Source organism: Doryrhamphus excisus, chromosome 2 (genome assembly GCF_030265055.1).
Source record: "Doryrhamphus excisus isolate RoL2022-K1 chromosome 2, RoL_Dexc_1.0, whole genome shotgun sequence".
Classification (NCBI taxonomy): domain Eukaryota; kingdom Metazoa; phylum Chordata; class Actinopteri; order Syngnathiformes; family Syngnathidae; genus Doryrhamphus; species Doryrhamphus excisus.
Genome location: NC_080467.1, coordinates 14,397,732 through 14,416,162, shown reverse-complemented (window position 1 = coordinate 14,416,162; position 18,431 = coordinate 14,397,732). Strand labels below are relative to the sequence as shown.

Genomic DNA, 18,431 nt, shown 5'->3' with positions numbered 1-18,431 from the left:
TAATGAAGTGAATTAGCTTTACATTTACTCCCTGACTCACACAACATAAATCAACAGGAGTTCATCAACCCAAATGCCTACATCATGCATGTACGTATATTAGTGTGTGTAGACTGTGGTTTCTTCTGTGTTTCTTCTTGTGTTATTTTGGTTGTTTTGATGAACTCCTGTTGGTTTATATTGTGTGAGTAAGAACATAATTGTCAAGCTAATTCACTGCAAATAACGCAAACCAGTGTTATGTTCAGTACTGCCTGTGCGCGGCGGCATAGCCCAGGCTAGATCAGTGTCAAAAGTAGACATTTTTATGGGCCTACCCCAAATACTGTATCCTAAATACTCTATTTGTTTCCGGTGCAGTGCAGATGGCTTCTTAATTTTCACTTTAAACTGGCCCTCCCTCTCACTTGCTCTCTCTAAAATGAGAGCTTTGATAAAAATTCTTCTGAAGGTGACCCCTCTTTGCCTTTTGCTAAAAGTAGGGAGCAAGAGACTAATTATTTTAACTAGCTCCATGCTGTTTCAGTGAAGATAAATGTTAGGGGGATGATATAAATTATGTTAAAACACTAAATGCACAGAGTAGAACAGAAGCTACCCACCATTAGTAACGTTCTAGCTGAAAAAAAAGGACTGTTGACTAGAATCCCCCTATAGCCAAGAGACTTGTAGTGTAGGAAATAAAAAAAATGCAATTGCCTTATATGGGAATAGTTTTCATACATGAAAATGTCTCGTTACACACACGCTTTCAGTCTAAATTTAGCTTATACTTTTCAGAAACATGCCTGGAGGGAACAGTTACAGTAAGTCAGACGTTGACAATTTGTGTGCATGTCATCCCAAGTTGTTATATTATTGAGATGTACACAGCACGAAGAGCAATGCCTTGTCTTACTGAATAAACAGGAAAAGAGCATAATTCAGGCAAAACAACTATGAGACTTACTTACTTACTTATTTTATTACAGTCAGTAGATGCTTAATCTGACAATGGAGTCAAAATATGAGTCGATGGATGAGTACATCTTATGTAGTATTTGGATGCTACTAAAAATATTTAGTGAAAAATGTTGAATTGATTACTGAAAGCTACAGTTGCAGTGTGAGTATATAAATGAGTATACATATGGTACACACACATACACACACACAAAAGACACATCACGTTAACATACAGTAGCTGTAAAAGGTGAGAAGGCAAGTCCAGACAAACATGTACACGCCGCATGCTCTTGGCATGTCACGTCACATTTTTAGGTAAAAAAAAAAAGCAAAGGTTGACGCTTGAAGCCTTGACGCTTAAAGCTACAACATAAGATTCCATCGATTCATATATTTGAAACCAGATGCTTAAACGTCTGATCAAACGGAAAATTCAAGCAACTTTTTATATCCATTTTCATAGAATTCAATATGGCATGTGTGGTGTCATGGGAACTTGAGTTGGACCTCGACAAGAAAATCAAAAGCTCATGTGGGTTTCAATGTTTGGCTGGTTCAGTCAGTTGAAAAGTTCAAAGCCCCCCCTCATCACTTAAAACACACACACACACACGCAGATGAATTATGAGAAAACATTTCATTACACTACAGAGATAAAATTGTGAATATAGCACACAATTTCATTAATAATTTCAAGAAATAAAGTGGAACTATTTCAAGGAATATCATATGATCAGCGGTGGCATTGGTGCTCTTTAACAACTCAAGCTGCCACGAAACTTTATTCGTTCAACTTCATTTCAGGGATTCTTTGTATCTGAACATCTGAAAGCCTGTCTGCACATCCCAATGCATTCGTATTACAAGGGTTTTGACATCAAATGTTTTGTTTTTATTTGCAGAAATCTCTCTCCTGTAGAGAAATTTCATGAACGGAAGCAGAAAATGACTTGTGCATCAGAGTTTCTGGGAAACGACAGGTAGATAATTATAAGCGGCTGGTGGCAAACCTCCTGAAGTCCTACAAAGGGTTTTTATCGTAATTCCAGGTCACAGATTTGTATTTTGCATGGTCACATTTTGATGTGACAAATTTGAGATTGACTTTTTTGTCCACTCATGGTGGCTATGGTTTAAGTCTGCATATTAACACCAAATTGAAGGGGGGAGTTTAACAACCACGATGAAGCACTATTTGTCTTTCTTTTTTGGCTTTTCCCTTCAGGGGGCGCTACAGCAAATCAATCTCCTCCATCCAACCCTGTCTTCTGCAGCTGTCTCTCTCACACCAACAACCCTCACGTCCTCCTTCACTACATCCATAAACCTCCTATTTGGTCTTCCTCTACGCCTTCTACCTGGCAGCTCTAAACGCAGCATCCTTCTACCAATCTGTCAATCTGATGTACTCGTTTCTGATCCTATCCATCCTGGTCACTCCCAATGAGAACCTCAGCATCCTCATTGCTGCTACCTCCTGTTCTGCTTCCTGTCTTTTCCTCAGTGGCACTGTCTCTAGACCAAACAACATGGCTGGTCTCACCACAGTTTTGTATACCTTTATACAAAATATATAGTGATGAAGCACTATACAAAGTAAAAACCAATGAAAAAACCAAGCCTCATTTTCAGGGGAATCCTCAATCAAAGTGACGGGTTTTCACTACTGGAAACACCAATCTAAATAAACCCTTCAAGAGTAAACACTTTTAATGCACAAATTAATAATCAAACTTATTTTTTCATATGCACACAGAGCATTGGACAACTTGCTCTGCTCATGCTCTTTTTACTTTCTGCTCCGTTCTCTTTGCACTGTGAGGTGTTTAGGCACACTCGTAATTATGAGTGTTAGGCGCTAATGGGTTTTCATTTCTATTAGCGTACCCCCTATTGCAATTGGCATATCCCTGGGGGTACACTCCCCCCTCTTTGGGAACCTAGGCTCTAGAACGTTAGTTGTTAGCTATTGTTAACCGCATGCTCCTAGAGCATCTCTCAGACCCTAAGTCATCAACAGTGCTGCATGACCTGTTTGGTCATGCACCAGTTTTGGAAGCAAGTGCACATACACACCCACCAGTGTGCGTAGACGTACGCACAAAAGGTCTTACCTCACTTGAACGCTTGCGTCTCGTCTTTTGCCCTGAAGCGCAGCACTAACAGAGCTGTCTCTTCAGCTGGGATGGTTTCTATCAAACCCTCTGCTGTCTGACAGAAAAGACTCTTCTATTCGCAATCTATTTTCAGTAAACTTGCAACTCAATCTCGGCAGCGCTGCTCCCCACTGTGGGGTGGGCTGGCTGGGACCTTTTTTCTCCCCCTGTTCTGTCCATGGTGATGGAGGCAAGGCAGGGGGATTAAAGTAGCTCAGGACCGTTACTGGAAATAGAATACATGCTCCCTCAACACATACATGTGACCCCTCACAGAAAGGTATGGCAGCTGTGTGTATGAGTTTATCATCTTAGGAAACCCCTTGACAATCCTCACTTACATATTGTATGCATGTTTTGAGTGGATGTGGAAGGCTTTGCTCAAAACTTTTACAGACTTAGCGAGATAAACAAATGAGGGGCATTTAATCTCAAGGACTGGGAATGTAGGACATAGGATTCCCTGCAGTACAATGTGCAACATGAGTGGATGTAATACCCCTGCTGAATAACAGTTTCATGTGCGGGAGGTGTTACATAACATGTAGCGGAGAACATTCGCCTGGTACATCCAGTGCATCGGCGGTACGTGTATACTTGTAGGTGTCACATTCTTCATAGAACAGAAATATGTTTTCTGTGTCATCTGTATTTGCAGAGCTACTCAACAATTCAACCAGGTAGAAATGAAGGGTTTGGAGCAGGGGTCTCAGTCTTGAGTGTGGGTAAGGCCGGGTCGCAGCAAGTATACCAAAAATAAAAAAGTACAGCTGATCCACTTTTCTCAATCTTTAATAACAGTTAAGAGCAGCATGTCTTTTTTTGGATATAAAGTTGCAAAAGTTGTGTGTTTAGAGTTAGCATAGTTATTTATTATTCCCCATAGAAGTAGTAGTCGCCAGTTTACATGTTGTACTGTCATTTTTGTGACTGTTGGTCGTGGTCTGCCTAGTGACTACTCTGTTCAGATTAACTTCACCACAGTGTATATAAAGTTGTCCCTTGCAACTTTGCGGTTTGAACTTCGCGGCTTCACTCTGGTTTTTCTAAATATAGTAGTACGCCTGTATTAATTATTAAATCCTGCTGTTATGTGGTCTATTATGGGGGTAAAAAAAGGCACATTGAAGCAACCTTTATGTATTTTTGGCCAAAATTAAGCAGTGTCAAACATACACTGGTCACTGGGTGTCAGTAATGTTTGGTAATGGTAATGCTAATAGTTTTATTTCATTTGAACATGCATCAGATTACAATTGAGTGCATCACTGTCACAGTTCACAGTTCCACAGTTTGGTGAGACATGTGAATGATCTCACACAATAAACACATAAACCCCAATAAAAACACTTCACATCACTTCCTGTCCGCCACTCACTCTCCTCCCCTTGGGAACACATTTACAGCAACACACATGAGCACAAGTCTTCTTTATGTACGTCGTAAATGGCTTATTTACTCCTATTATGTTGGGTATATTGGGTAATATGAGTGTTAAGGTGACTCTAGGGGTGGTGGTTCATGTCCAGAGAGCTCTAATAAATGTTAAAAAACTTATTTAGCAGCTTGTAAATAAGTTTTGTGTGCTCTAACTACAAACATTCATTCATTCATTCAATAATTTTCTACCGTTTTTTCCTCACTACGGTCGTGGGGGATGCTGGAGCCGATCCCAGTCTTCGGGCAAGAGGCGGGGTACACCCTGGACTGGTCGCCAGCCAATGGACTGGTCGCCAGACAATCACAGGGCACATATAGACAAACAACCATTCACGCTCACATTCATACCTATGGACAATTTGGAGTCACCAAATAACCTAGCATGTTTTTGAAATGTGGGAGGAAACCGGAGTACCCGGAGAAAAACCACGTATGCATGGGGAGAACATCACAAAGAAACTCCACACAGAGATGGCCGAGGGTGGAATCAAACTCCGGTCTCCTCGCTGTGTGGCCTGTGTGCTAATATATAAGTTATCTCAACTTTTACTTAATTGGAATTCCTGTAACAGGCAAATCTTGACCGAGAGGGTCTTATAAACAATTAGTATGCAATGGTAACACATTGGTGAAAAAAAAAAGAAAGGCGTCGTCCCTGGAGTGAGCAGAAAAGAAAAGGGGAGACGAGTAGAAGACAGTTGAAGAGGCTGCTTAAGACGGCTTAGTTTGATTCAGAGCACAGACTTTGCTCAGAAAGACACTTCAAAAGCAAAGATCAAATCCGAGTGTACCGCTCTTCAATACGTAACCCTCTTGTGGAACTCCAGTTGCTTTCCAGTTCAAGGGCACCTTTTTTAACTTAGAGAAAGTTATCTCCACAGTATCGGGGAACGGCAACGATCGGGAACAAAGTTGCACACGCGCACAACAACATATACTGTGTATGAAACGCCTATAATTGCAACCTACAATCTGCTGTATGTGCTTGGATCCCTAACTTTAAGAGCACTTTAGACATCTGGAGGTTGCGTTATTACTGAATGTGACAACCAGAATAATGAATGAGAGATTTACAATACGAAGTACAAAACATTGCATATCAATTGTATGTGAACATCCCTCCCTGTTTACTCGCAAGACCTCCTCAACATTTTCCACAACAAAGAACAACCACAGCAAAAAAGAGACCAAAAACACCAAAACAAAATATTTGTCAAACATAGAATACCACTTTTCAGCAAAACGTTGTCATAGAAAGCTTGCTTCTCTGACCCTCTCTGCCAAACAAGCACAAGCTGACACCCAGCCACTCTGCTTTCTATCAACGACTTGTCTTCCTAGAGCTGACTTGATGTTGTCGCTATGATTACTGTAATGACTCGGATATGGGTGATGCTCCTGAAAGGGGTGGCGTCACTTTGAGGGGCATGATGCACAGACTACAGTAATTCAAGACGTTTTAAAACCAGAAACACAATATGGTCGGCCATTGTTTTGTAGAGCACAAATTTAGTTAATCGAATGAGGGATATATTCCGTTCTGTTTCGATGCACATGCTGTTGTGCGAAGAAACTGTGTCATGCAAGAAAGAATGTTAAGAGCAAAGCAGTATGAGTGGACAGGATCTTATATCTCCTGTTGACAGGAGTCAACACCGAACCAGCTGCCTTCACAGAGGTGAGGACAGGGATAAGGTCATGATGATAACCTTTCACCCCTCACACCAAAGGAAGATAACTTCCTTCGAAAGCCAACGTACCGTTCCTGTCCTGGAAAGCACTGGTAGACTGAGTAAGGACTTTCCTCTTATCACTAATTTGTGTGTGTGTGCATAACTGCTATCAGAACACGAATCGGCAGAAACGAAGGATTGGGTTTCACACAGGACGGTGTTAACTGACTCGCTCTACTATGGCCTTTAGGGTAGGATATTCACAATGAGACAACCTTTGGAATCAATTACACTGTTACGGGTTTGACAGGCACCTGTTTGCACAATACATGCTTCTGCATATCTTTTTATTGGGAAGCAGCAGTTTGTGTCGTAAATTCACATCTGTTTTCTTTATTGTTAATTTAAATGCATGCATACAGTCTGTTATGGCCAAGCATGATGTATTTTAGTCATTTGTTGCACAGGAATGCACATGCAAGAAGAATATTTTTATTTTTTTAATGCAAACTTAAACGTATTAGCAAAATTAAATATAGGGATTCCTAAATAAATGTCCCATTTGTGTATACATGCACATTAGTGGTGAGTAATACAGTGTATGTATTTATTATTCCTTCTTATAAGGCTCTTACATTAATTTTGCCACACTATTTAAATAAAGCACTTCCTCTACATACTCCCAATGGTCTAGAATTTAGAAGAAGCAGACATTATACTAGACAGCTCAGAGGTTACTAAAATTTACCCCATGCTGGGCCACAGCACATATAATTATTGCTCACAAGCGCTGCTGTCAAAAAGTGATTTTGGCATTAATCTGCAAAAAAATTTATTACATGCAGAGGGAAAAATATGCACAGAGAATTGCAGCTTTTGGCAAACAAGTCTGTTGATTGTTGTGGAATATTACTGATGACTGTGTGTATTATTATGACTTGTGAGTTATTTTGGAACCTGGGTGTTGAAGTTATTCACATAGCGTCAGTGAACACGTCTGCCCACTGGCAGTGTTGAGTTGCTGTGGGCTAACGTCGTCACTATGATTTTTTAAAGCTAAATGTATACTGTATACCCCTAGCTTCGACACTCGGAAGTAGGAATATTTGATAATATCAGCTTATTATGCACGGTGGTCTGTCCCCGTGCATGCGTGGGGACTCCGGTTTCCTCCCACATTCCAAAAACATGCTAGGTTAATTGGCGACTCCAAATTGTCCATAGGTATGAATGTGAGTGTGAATGGTTGTTTGTCTATATGTGCCCTGTGATTGGCTGGCGACCAGTCTTGCCCGAAGACAGCTGGGATAGGCTCCAGCACCCCCGCGACCCTCGTGAGGATAAGTGGTAGAAAATAAATGAATTAATGAAGATTCAATATCTAATTAATTTTGAATACTAAGCAAATAAACAACAATTTGTTTACAATGCTATATAAATGTGAGTGTGAATGGTTGTTTGTCTATATGTGCCCTGTGATTGGCTGGCGACCAGTCCAGGGTGTACCCTGCCTCTCGCCTGAAGTTAGCTGGGATAGGCTCCAGCATAGCCCAGTGACCCTAGTGAGGATAAACAGTAACCGAGTTGCTCTCTGTTGATATCAGCATCTGTAATGAAGTGCTGGACAATATCTGTGTAAGCGATATGGGTAAGAAAGCCAATATCAAGCACCACCACTGCAACGTAGGCTTAATGTCAAAAATGTTGTCACACTACATGTGTTCTTGCATAAGAATGGTTTAGTTGAAAACACAACTTGGCGTTTCTTTGCCTTTTTGAAACGTTTCACTTACAGATGTTGAACCGTGTGCATGGAGCAACAAATGCGAATACACTGAAATTTGCATACCTGTCTGTACACCGTGCAAACCAAGTGCTTTTCCCACCCAGTCTTTTGAGTCATGGGGATAATGAGTCCCCTCCGGTCAAAGTAAATGCACACTTTGTTGAAGAAGCATGATCAAAGCCATCAAAATTCAAGGTTAATCAAAGCAACACTTCCTCCAAAAGTTTCAGCATGGTTGCCTTCCAAGTTGGAGCAGGTTTTAAGTATTGAGTTTGCATTAAGCGTAAACAGCTGCAAACAGCAAATAAACATGGAAAATGGGAGCAGAGCATGAAAAAAAAATCTATAAAATATGCACGTTTGCTCTAGAAAATTCTTTAAAAAGTTGCAGTAAACTTCTGTTAACAGCACAACTGGATCAACAGAACACAGTTTGTTAAACTACCGAAGGCGGGGGTGGGGAGCAAAACGCTTCTAATTGCTACCTGGAGACAGCTTTGGCTGTGAAAACTCTTGTCCCCCATCCATTTGTGGGTTGACTGACATGAGTTCTCCAGGGAGTCCACACAGAGCCCCTTTGTGCATCCAATAGAGCCACACAACCATGATGTCATGCAGAGTGACTGCAGCAGGGCCCTTCAAAGACAAGGAATGGACCTTTATGACTCCCACACAGGAAGAGGCCGGGGTCCACCTCTCGCTCTCGTTTGCAGTGTCCTCACTTTTTGTGTTTTAGTTACCAAGCTACCCTCGCAAAAACATGACACTCAAATGTGATGCATGACATCACCATTGCTTCTCATTTATAACTCATGAGGAGCATGCATCATTTCTTGTAAAACATTGACACCTTCACCAAATGAGTGTCTCTTGTGTGCTTTTCATGTATTAGGCTGACTGCATGTCTGTTATGCATTACATCCCAATGTAAAGAACATATTAAAAAAAGACAATAGTTTCTACTGTCACAGGAAGAATAAAATGAGTTCCACTCCTCAATAATAACTTCCAGATGTTTTGACAGTTGGTGGGTCTAACTGAGGGACAGGATGTACTGCCAGTGAGTTAAAGCCCCAAAACCCGACCACTTGTTTAATGGGCATGGGTGTGTTCTGTCACCTCCCTATGACAGGATAACTAGCAACGTTGTGCATCTGTTTGTGCAAAAAGAGGGGCCTCATTATGACAGAACAATACAGATATATTTTTTTAAATAGGAGATGACAAATAGGAGATGAATGGACAAAGTAGGCGCCTCTCCCTGAGAACAAAAATGTCCAATTTGCAGAGGCATAGTGGGTCTGTGTGCTTCACTGTTGGGACATAGCTTAAGGGGGAAAAAGTACACTTTTCTTTGCATTGATGTAAGAACTGGCTGATGATAAAGGACGGTGTCTTTCTCAACATGTGGTTTGGGCTTTGAGAGAACACAAGATTGTAGTCATAATGGGAGTTTAGTCATCCTTTCCCATGCTTTCATCATGTCGCCATTATTGCCCATCTTTGCTGGAGAGGAAGGTTAAAGCTCATTAAATTTCACATATACGGCTCTTTTAAATGTAAGATAGGGAAGCTTTGTTTTCAAAAACCCATGATGACAAAATGATAGAGAAATATATAATGCATGCCTTTGTGTAGATGAGGGTACATTGTCACAATTTGGGAGGGAATTGGGACACTAAATCATGCTCTGTTTGCAATGTGAGTGTCACTACTTCTGCATAACCTCTCTAAAAAACGTACAAACATACAACACTTCAGAGTCACACTGATAGCGATCGAACATGTATGTAAATTTGGCAAGCCGAGTGCATTCTGTACTGCAGAGGAAGGCATGGCGGTGATTGATTGACAATGGTCTTCAGTCCCTCATGCCAATCACGATGCAGAAGGTAATACACAGTCATACGCGATATATTACAGACCTGCAATATTTGAATTTTTAAGATTCTTTTTTTTTGGATGTCCTTGTCACGGCATGCAAGAGGGTTTGTAGTGTCTGGTGTCTGGACACAAAAGCATAATCCATGTCTGTATTATAAACATTTAGGACCATAAAGCTATCATTATGTTTTCAACTATTTCTCATTGTTTGAGTTTAGTACTGTGGGAAGGTTCATTGGAAACTGCTTTGGTGGTGGTTATGGGCAGACAACCTTCCAGTTCACTGAACAGAGCAGTAGTCAGGCGAGAGTTTTGATCAAATAGCACAGATTGCCTGATTCGATTCATTGTCCCATGTAGCGCTGTCCCGCACAGCCAGAGCCTCGCTGCCTTCTCAATACCTCAGAGCGACATTCTGACATCAAATTGGTTTTCTCCACCCTCCAAGTGCAACAGTGTACAGCCCCTGCAGTCTCAGCAATGCAACCGTTCTCGGATTAAAGGCTCAAACCATCCAAAATCTGACATTGCACATTCTGTCAGAGGCCTACTGTGTGTAAGTTGAATGTGAAATCTGCTAGGCTATGAAATACTTAATTTTTATGATTATTAATAATCATAGCTTCATTAGACTTTATATTGCACTTTTCAAGGGACTTCGATTATTTGTCCTACTAGTCTCCCATTTTGAGGAGGTATACATTGATGCGCTTATAAAACTTATAAAACAAAAAAACAGACACCATGCCTCATTGACCCGCTTTTTGGGAAACTGGTTAAAGTGCTGTTCACAATTTTAGGTCCTTCAATCTTAAAAGTTATAATTTCATCGCTTTCTTCTGGCACTGTGCCTGCAGCCTTCAAGACCATTATTCGACCTCAAAAAAACAAACCTCAACCTAATTTCTAATTTTACGCCAAAAATCCTTGAAAATGTAGCTCAAGTCATTGTCCTTAGTCCATCCATTTGTCACGTCTCAGCCAATACCGATATAAGTAACATGACGTATCTGTGGTGGAATGAACACGTGTGTTGTACCCTTGAGTAAATTATGTATACATTAATTGGCATTTCATTTTTGAAGGCAGCTTTGACAATAAAGACCTGCATCAAAGGGATTTATGCTTCTATAGACCAAACACATGAAAGCATTTATAGTGGGGGTCTTTATAGGAATACAAAGAATGCGGTCGCCTTGTAAAATTAACCCTAATCCACACTTAACTGAGTTACACGTGGGCAGTTACAATTGTGTGCATAGTCCATCCAAATAGTTTCACATTGCACAATTGCTAGTAACCACAAAAAAGGGGCAGCGACTGCATTTCAATTTTAGATATGGCTCAAGGCGGAAACTGGGCCACTGCAGACTTTGATGTCTTAATTATATGTGTGTGCTGGTGTGTGTTTTTAAATTCCATAGAAGCTGGGAACACATTGATGAACAGAAATGACAGACAGAGGGGCGAAAGATGATGCAAAAGAGATCCTGAAAAAAAAGGACGACCGCAGAGAGAACATGATTGAAGGGATAGAGAAGTAGGCAAGATGTGGTGGGAGAAGGAGAGAAGTGTTGCATGCCTCTGATATAGAAGGAGAGTGACAGAGCTGAAATACTATGGAATTCACGTTGAATAGGCCTTGATTAACTGTGGCATGGGGTCAAAGCAGAGCTTCTGTCTGCTGGGGCCTGGCTTAGGAGAATTATGTGCGTGTCACAGTGAGCATGTGCAATTTGCACTTCTTAGACGTGTGAATACAATTTGTAAGAACTGATAACTTAATAGGGTAGCTGTGTTTTTTTTGTATAACCCTATATATACAGTATATTATATAGTTCTGATTTAATTTCTGCCTGTTTTGAATTAGAAGTTAAGTGATTGACAATAATTACTATTTAAAACATCAAAACTGATATTAGAATTAGAAAAAAAATACGATACAAATAAGTCATGCATACTGTATGAATGTGAGCAAATGTCAGCTCTGTTACTGGCCTTACCTGGGGGCTGACACTGGGGCCGTAGCCCATGCCGGGTGAGGTCATGGAGTGGGGCCCCATGGGCGAGCTGATGACAGAGAAGGGCGAGGTCAGGCCGTTCATGGGCGAGCTCAGTGTGCTGATGGGAGAGTGAAGCGATCCGGAGGGCCCCATGGTTGTTGGACTGAGCAGGGATGGGTGCATTCCTCGGTGGGAGGTAGGTGAGCCCAGCGGTGAAGAGCTCACCTGACCTGACGTGTCTGTTTGGAAGAAAGGCATACGATTATGTGTGTACACCACCGGTCACTACCTACTTGTTTTAAGTACTATACATCCATCTCCCCATTTTCTATACTGCTTGTCCTCAACGGAAGACACATGGCACACCCTGCAGTGCTTCACCCATTGACAATGCCTTCCAAAAGAGACTAGCGGACTGTTGTCCAATTGTGGATCCATACACTCTCCAATACAGAGATGTGAGTTGGGTCATGGTCTCTGGAGGATTAAAAGATGACCTTGTGCTACAGTGAAAAGTAGCTTTGCAACATGATTGAAGACAAAGCGAGTGATGGCGTCATACGTATTGGAGCTGATGTGCTCTTTTTCTCCCGTACCCGCCAAGAAAAGTCCCCCACTTACTGTAACCTTGAGTGAGCATCTTCCATCAACCATAATCTCTTAACACTCAAGATATGGAACAGCTGATTTGGTTGGTGCCATTAAACACATTCTATGGGAGCGTCATGTACAATGTGATTAATCACATCAATTAGTTCCAGCGCCAACAACTTCAGTCCCCATTGTTCACTACTATTATACAGGAAGATAAATAGCTCATGAGGACAGTTGTGGTTGAGCATGCAGAAAATTGCAAGTCACGCGCTCAGCCCCCGTTGAAGAGCTTTAATTGGATCAAGATGCTACTATGTTGCAGAATAATGGAGCCTTTACTGTTATATTGACTTTATAATCAAAAAATACTGCCTGAACTGCTATAATGTTATAATGGCAACAAATTGACCCTGGAACACAAAAGTGTTATTATTTTCCTGGGAAAACGATCCAAACCCATACAATTTGAGATTGACCAGGTTCCCAGAATGGAAGAGGTTGCTGTAAGCTATAAAAGGTTGCCTCACTCTGCAAATATACGCTAAAAGGTCCCTGTGTAGCAGAAACACACTTCGAGCCTGTTGTTTGTTCATCAATAATATGTCTCTTTTGTGTGATTTGCATGAGTACACGTCTGTTTTCTGTTTGGGGCATTTAACTTAAAGAGGATGGATCTTTGCATCACACTACAGTGCAATTGCATATACTGCAGTTGCCAATTCAGCTCAACCAAACACTTTCCTGCACATCCTGCTTGCCTCTCGAGCACTTCCCGTGAGCACATACACACACAGTTCTCATCCTTTTGAAAACAAACGCACATCCTTCTTAATAAAGGCCTAACAACAGCTCTGCATCAAGCTGTATTAGTTCAGTGTTTAATCCTCAGACTGATTCCCCTCAAGCTTCTATCCCTCCAATTACATTTTTTTCCCTAAAATGCACCCACACACATAATTCCTGCAAAAAGAAACAAATAAATAAAAAGCTCTCCCTGAGCCAGCAATTCCCACAACCCTTCTCCAATTGGGTTTTAATTCAAGCAGATAAAAAGAGCTGTGGTATTAGAGTTGCCAATCTGCCATTGTAGGTCTCAGCATGGGAGGGAGGCACTCAGCTGACAGATTCCCAGCCATTGTGGGGGATAACAGACTGGAAGGTAGATCTCACTCTCGCTCACTCTTCATCCTCTAGTTTTTCCTTCCAATCCATTTTTCTTGGATGAAAGCAGAACATTTATTTCAAAAATGACAACATCCTCTCTGATAGTCATCTCGGAGATTAACATAAAGCAAGTGATGTGAGCAAAGCGCCGCAACAAAACGTCTCACAGTCAAATAAACGTGTGCCTGTGTTTGCATGTTAATTCATGTTTGCCAGAGTGATGTTACTGAAGGAGGGGGGAAGCATTCTGTTCACATCCTGCCTACACACAGGAGGATAGCAAGGGAAAAGAAACAGATAGTAAAGTATCCTAAAATTAAGGCAGCACACTGAAAAGTATGATATTTTACATAAAATTGAAAACGGATTGTATAGCACTGAAGTTGGAGTGCAATATTGTTTTTGCCTGATCTGAAAATACTGGTGAGAGCATTTTGAGCGGCAATAAACATGCAAACGACCATTGATACAAAAGTGTTTCAATGTGGCAAAGGTGCTGCAGCATCAAAGAAAAGAATGGCAGTCATCCAGGTTCCACGCATGCCGACATACACCAAACACTGATTCATGTTTTAGTAGAAAAACAAAACACACTTCGCTTCTGTCAAATGCAGCCTGCCCCTGTCAACTGACCAGGCAGATAAGTGCACCACTGACTGTTACAAATAAGCAAATTAGAACCCATCTTGCAGGCATATTTCCCTATATACCGCCTCCATTCTCCAGCCAAACATCTCTTATTCCTAAACAATACTTCTCCTCATTTTCCCTTTTCCCCTTGTGCTTTTCTTCTTTCTTTACGGTGTGAATACGCTGAGAAAATTAGCCAATTTGGGCTGTGTTGTTGTGGTCTATATAAATGGACTGAGAGATGACTCCCTTTGGCAGAAACAGGCAGCAAAATTATGGCATGTGTCATTTGAGCAACTAAACAACAACATGATTTCTGTTGAGGGTTGTGCCGTCATGGATGTTTGCATAGACAAAGCCTATATCAGACATGTCATGTTGTTCTTCGGGTGACAAACTTACGTTCTTAATTCCTAATATGGCATTTCATAGATGCAACATCCTATCCCATCCGTTTTTGAAACTCAAGTCAAGGCACCAGCTTGTTTTGTAACCTTTTTTGTTTTCATACAAGCTCAGGCATTTGCCTCTAAAACGACCGACAGATGCACATTTTGCACTCCACTAACTCGCCTCTTCTATTATTCATCGTTTGGTGCGACACTGGAGGTTTAGTGCAACGCAAGGCCAGTGGATGTCTCTCAATACAAATGATGCGTTTATCTTTCCTGAAATTTATATACTCATAATTTAATGGCTATCGGTAATAACTTTTGCTTTGGGTTGTTTCGTAAGCTTACAAACGCATATAAACGTTCAGGTTTGTGATAAGGCAGCAGCGAGGGTGGAGGAAAGGGGAGAGAAGTAGGACTTATTTCTGGAATTCAATAGTGTTTGTCTCCTTCTTGCAACTTACCGCAACGACTGCTTGGCTCTTGCAACTTACAGCAGTATTCAATAAAAGACAGCACAGACTAGTGCTATAACTTAGTTAGCAAAGAACTACAGATCTGGGCCTTGGTCCGCTATGTGGTGATGGCTGGACTACAGACAGTCATAAGTAACTTATGCCTACAGTGTTGTGTAAGCAAAGTGTGGTTCCTAGGAGACATAGGAGAGACTGGTCAAAAACTGTTTGTTTTTTCTGTTGATTCGAAGTACCAAGTATATTTTCTTATTATTCACAGGGCCTTTTAGGAGAGGCAGGTGAGTCAGTTTCGAAATGCACCAAACTCCCAGAGCACAGTCAGGATGAGATGCTCATCATTAGCATTTCTCCAGGAGCCTTCAGAGTAGGAAGAAAGACGAGGGTAAAGAAATTCAACAAAAATCCCCGGCGAGTCAGACGGTTGCATAAAAACCCAGAGCCCAAAATAACTCCGAAGTGATTCTAACGACATAATTTTTGGAGTCTTTACAGTTGATATCTATATCACCATGACAACAGAAGGCTGACATTTCATTCACTATTCCATGGAGCCCTGTGGGTTGCTGCTCAGATTATTATCAATCATGTAGCATGAGCCATGATTTCCTGTAAATTCAACAATATTGTCTATATATTTGTTTAAATTAGGGTTGGGCAATATTTTTTATGTCCTGGTGTTGTCACAGTTCTGCTCCTGCCTCCAGCTTGCTAGTTCCTGCCTTCTCCTGGTTTGCTTTTCCATGTTTTCCAGATGTCCTGGAGCGGGCTGGAGGCGGGAGGACTGGGCACACCTGAAGCCCATCTAATCAACTGCCCATTTAAGGCCGCCGCTTGCAGCGGGAGTCGCTGGTTCCTCGTTATTGTATCCTGCTAACCTACTGGCGCTTCAGTCTACCCAGCTCTCCCTAGCTGTCCAGCCAGCCTCCCGCTGTTCTATATGATAGTTTCTGTTAGCTGTGCTCTGTGGCAAGATTTTTTTGTTTGTCACCGTGTCTTTCCTCGCCACCACCTTGTGTTTTTTCTTGGACTTTGCCTATTAAAGGACTTAAACTGCAACTCCTGTTGGCCTTCCTCTGCATCTGGGGCCCAACCCTTGACACCCCGTGACAGGTGTGCTGGTATAGAATCTTCCAATTAAAAAAAAAAATACCCATATAAATGAGCCAAAGTTGATATAAGATGAATGAAATGTTGTCTGAATCACCTTCCTTTATCACAAGCACAGGCATTATAGTTTGTTGAAGATTTCGTAGCAATGTTTACAGAGACACACATCCCATTAGAAAAGTTAGGCAGTTTGTTACCAATAAATAAATGTGCTTTACAATTGGACAAGTGTATTTCATTATATGGCTTAAGGTTTGAGGCCGCATGTAGGCCACACAATCAGGACATGGGTTCGATTTTCTTCTTGGGCATCTCTGTGTGGAGTTTGCATGTTCTCAGGGTACTCAGGCTTCCTCCCACATTCCAAAAACATGCTAGGTTAATTGGCGACTCCAAATCGTCCATAGGTATGAATGTGAGTGTGAATGGTTGTTTGTCCATATCGTTTTTTTAAGCAATAATTTGTAGGACATTCATTGTCCAGCCTGTGATTGGCTGGTGAGGAGTCCAGGGTGTAACCCGCCTCTCTCCCAAAGTCAGCTGGGATAAGTTCCAGCATACACACAACCCTAGTGAGGATAAGCATCATACTATGCATGGATTTAATTTTATGTAACTTATGACAGTGAGCTACAGGCTGGACTTTGGACATCTGCTTTAAAAACAAATCAATATCTTGGGGCAAACAATCCACTCTTTAACATTATGCAACACCTGCAACAGTAGTAACTTATTCCAAAATCTACACAGAGGAGAAGACAACGGGTGGATTCTTCAATCTCTGTCCACTTAAAGATACACCGTTGGAAAAAAACAAGCTTCTTTTATCTATCTCACTCCTACATCCACAGTCGAATGTGAAGCTTAAGTAAGGTGCCTGTCAAGACAAGTTGGGATCAGACAGACTCGCTAAAACTACAGCTGGGCCTTGACAAGTCAAATCAAAAGTATTCAATCCCCTGCCTTTAACATGCCAATCTGCTGACATCCATGATCCAACTTGCAGACTAAAATACGAGAGAAAAAGAAACAGACTTAATGTAGACTAAATGGCAAAAGGATTGAACCAAAACAGGCCACCCGTAATTTCAAAGTAGGTGGGCCACAATCATTTGACACAGTGTTGATATAACCTGATTCTCTTTGCCTGCTGAAACAAGTGCTCTCATTAAAGACTTAAATCTTTCCCGCTTCCCTCCTTTTTAGTGTTTCTCCCAGCACACATTTTGTTTTTCTCATATTTCCACCCATTGCCCAGATCCTATGTGGATAAAAATGCTGGCTCCTGGGGCATGGCGGGGCCCTCAGTGACTGTTGGGTGTCTGAGGAGGCTGTAGTGTTGCGGCTGCCGATGGCTAGACGCCAACGGCAGCCACATATTACTGGAGCTATTGCAAACAGCTCTATGACTGCCAACACTCCAGCCTGCTGATATGGCCTAATTGTTCTCTTCAGCTCTGAAGTGATATACCCATCCCTGACTGGGAGCTCAGAGCAAGAGCTCTATGAGCAAAGCTGTGCAGGTTTGAGCAAATGCTGCTGAGAATAGTCTATGAGATAAAAGTATTCCTATGAAAACTGTGGAATATATTTCCCTGCCTTTATTCTGAAAAATAGAAAAACAAGAAGCTATGATACGGCATTGCAATGGTGTGTTGTCAGGGCCTTCTCTGCTGGCCTAAACACTATCAGAAGCACTGACCAACACTTACAACATAAATGATTGTATCAATTGGTTCCCAACAGTCTAAATTAACTTTGTCGCATGTCTCTTGGATGCACTGCAAATGTAAACTGTAAATGTAATGCATATGTAGGTTACATTTTTTTTCCAATCAGATTTCAGCTGCTATGTGTTACCAGGCAGTGTAATCTGTCCAGGACCTTCAGAATCATTACTCCTGGCCCATGTCTCTTAATACCAATGTGGATAAGCAGGCTCCAGCACCCCCGGGACCCTCGTGAGGACAAGCGGTAGAAAATGAATGAATGAATGAATGAATGTTCCTTTAAGCAGATTTCAAATTTAATTTTTCAATACCTTCAGCATTTTTCCTTCGTTTGATTGGTTAATCAGAGCGAAACTGTTTGACAAATAGTTTGCAGCAATCTGGAAAGGATGATGAATTTTGTCTATAATCATCTCTAGTGAGAATTTGTGTTTTTTTTGTCATGTTATTA

General features: G+C 41.4%; 1 protein-coding gene across 3 annotated transcripts in view; it reads right to left on the bottom strand.

The window, feature by feature from the left end:
* The window catches only part of rxraa (retinoid X receptor, alpha a), an 85,994-nt gene that overhangs the window by 22,049 nt on the left and 45,514 nt on the right, over positions 1 to 18,431 (bottom strand). For all 3 annotated transcript variants that reach the window (XR_009120142.1, XM_058056210.1, XM_058056222.1), the window contains exon 3: positions 11,888 to 12,126. Coding sequence is in view for 2 of the 3 variants with exons in the window: in XM_058056210.1 (XP_057912193.1) it covers positions 11,888 to 12,126 (239 nt within the window). In the remaining variant the exon portion in view is untranslated. The remainder of the gene's footprint in view (positions 1 to 11,887; positions 12,127 to 18,431) is intronic.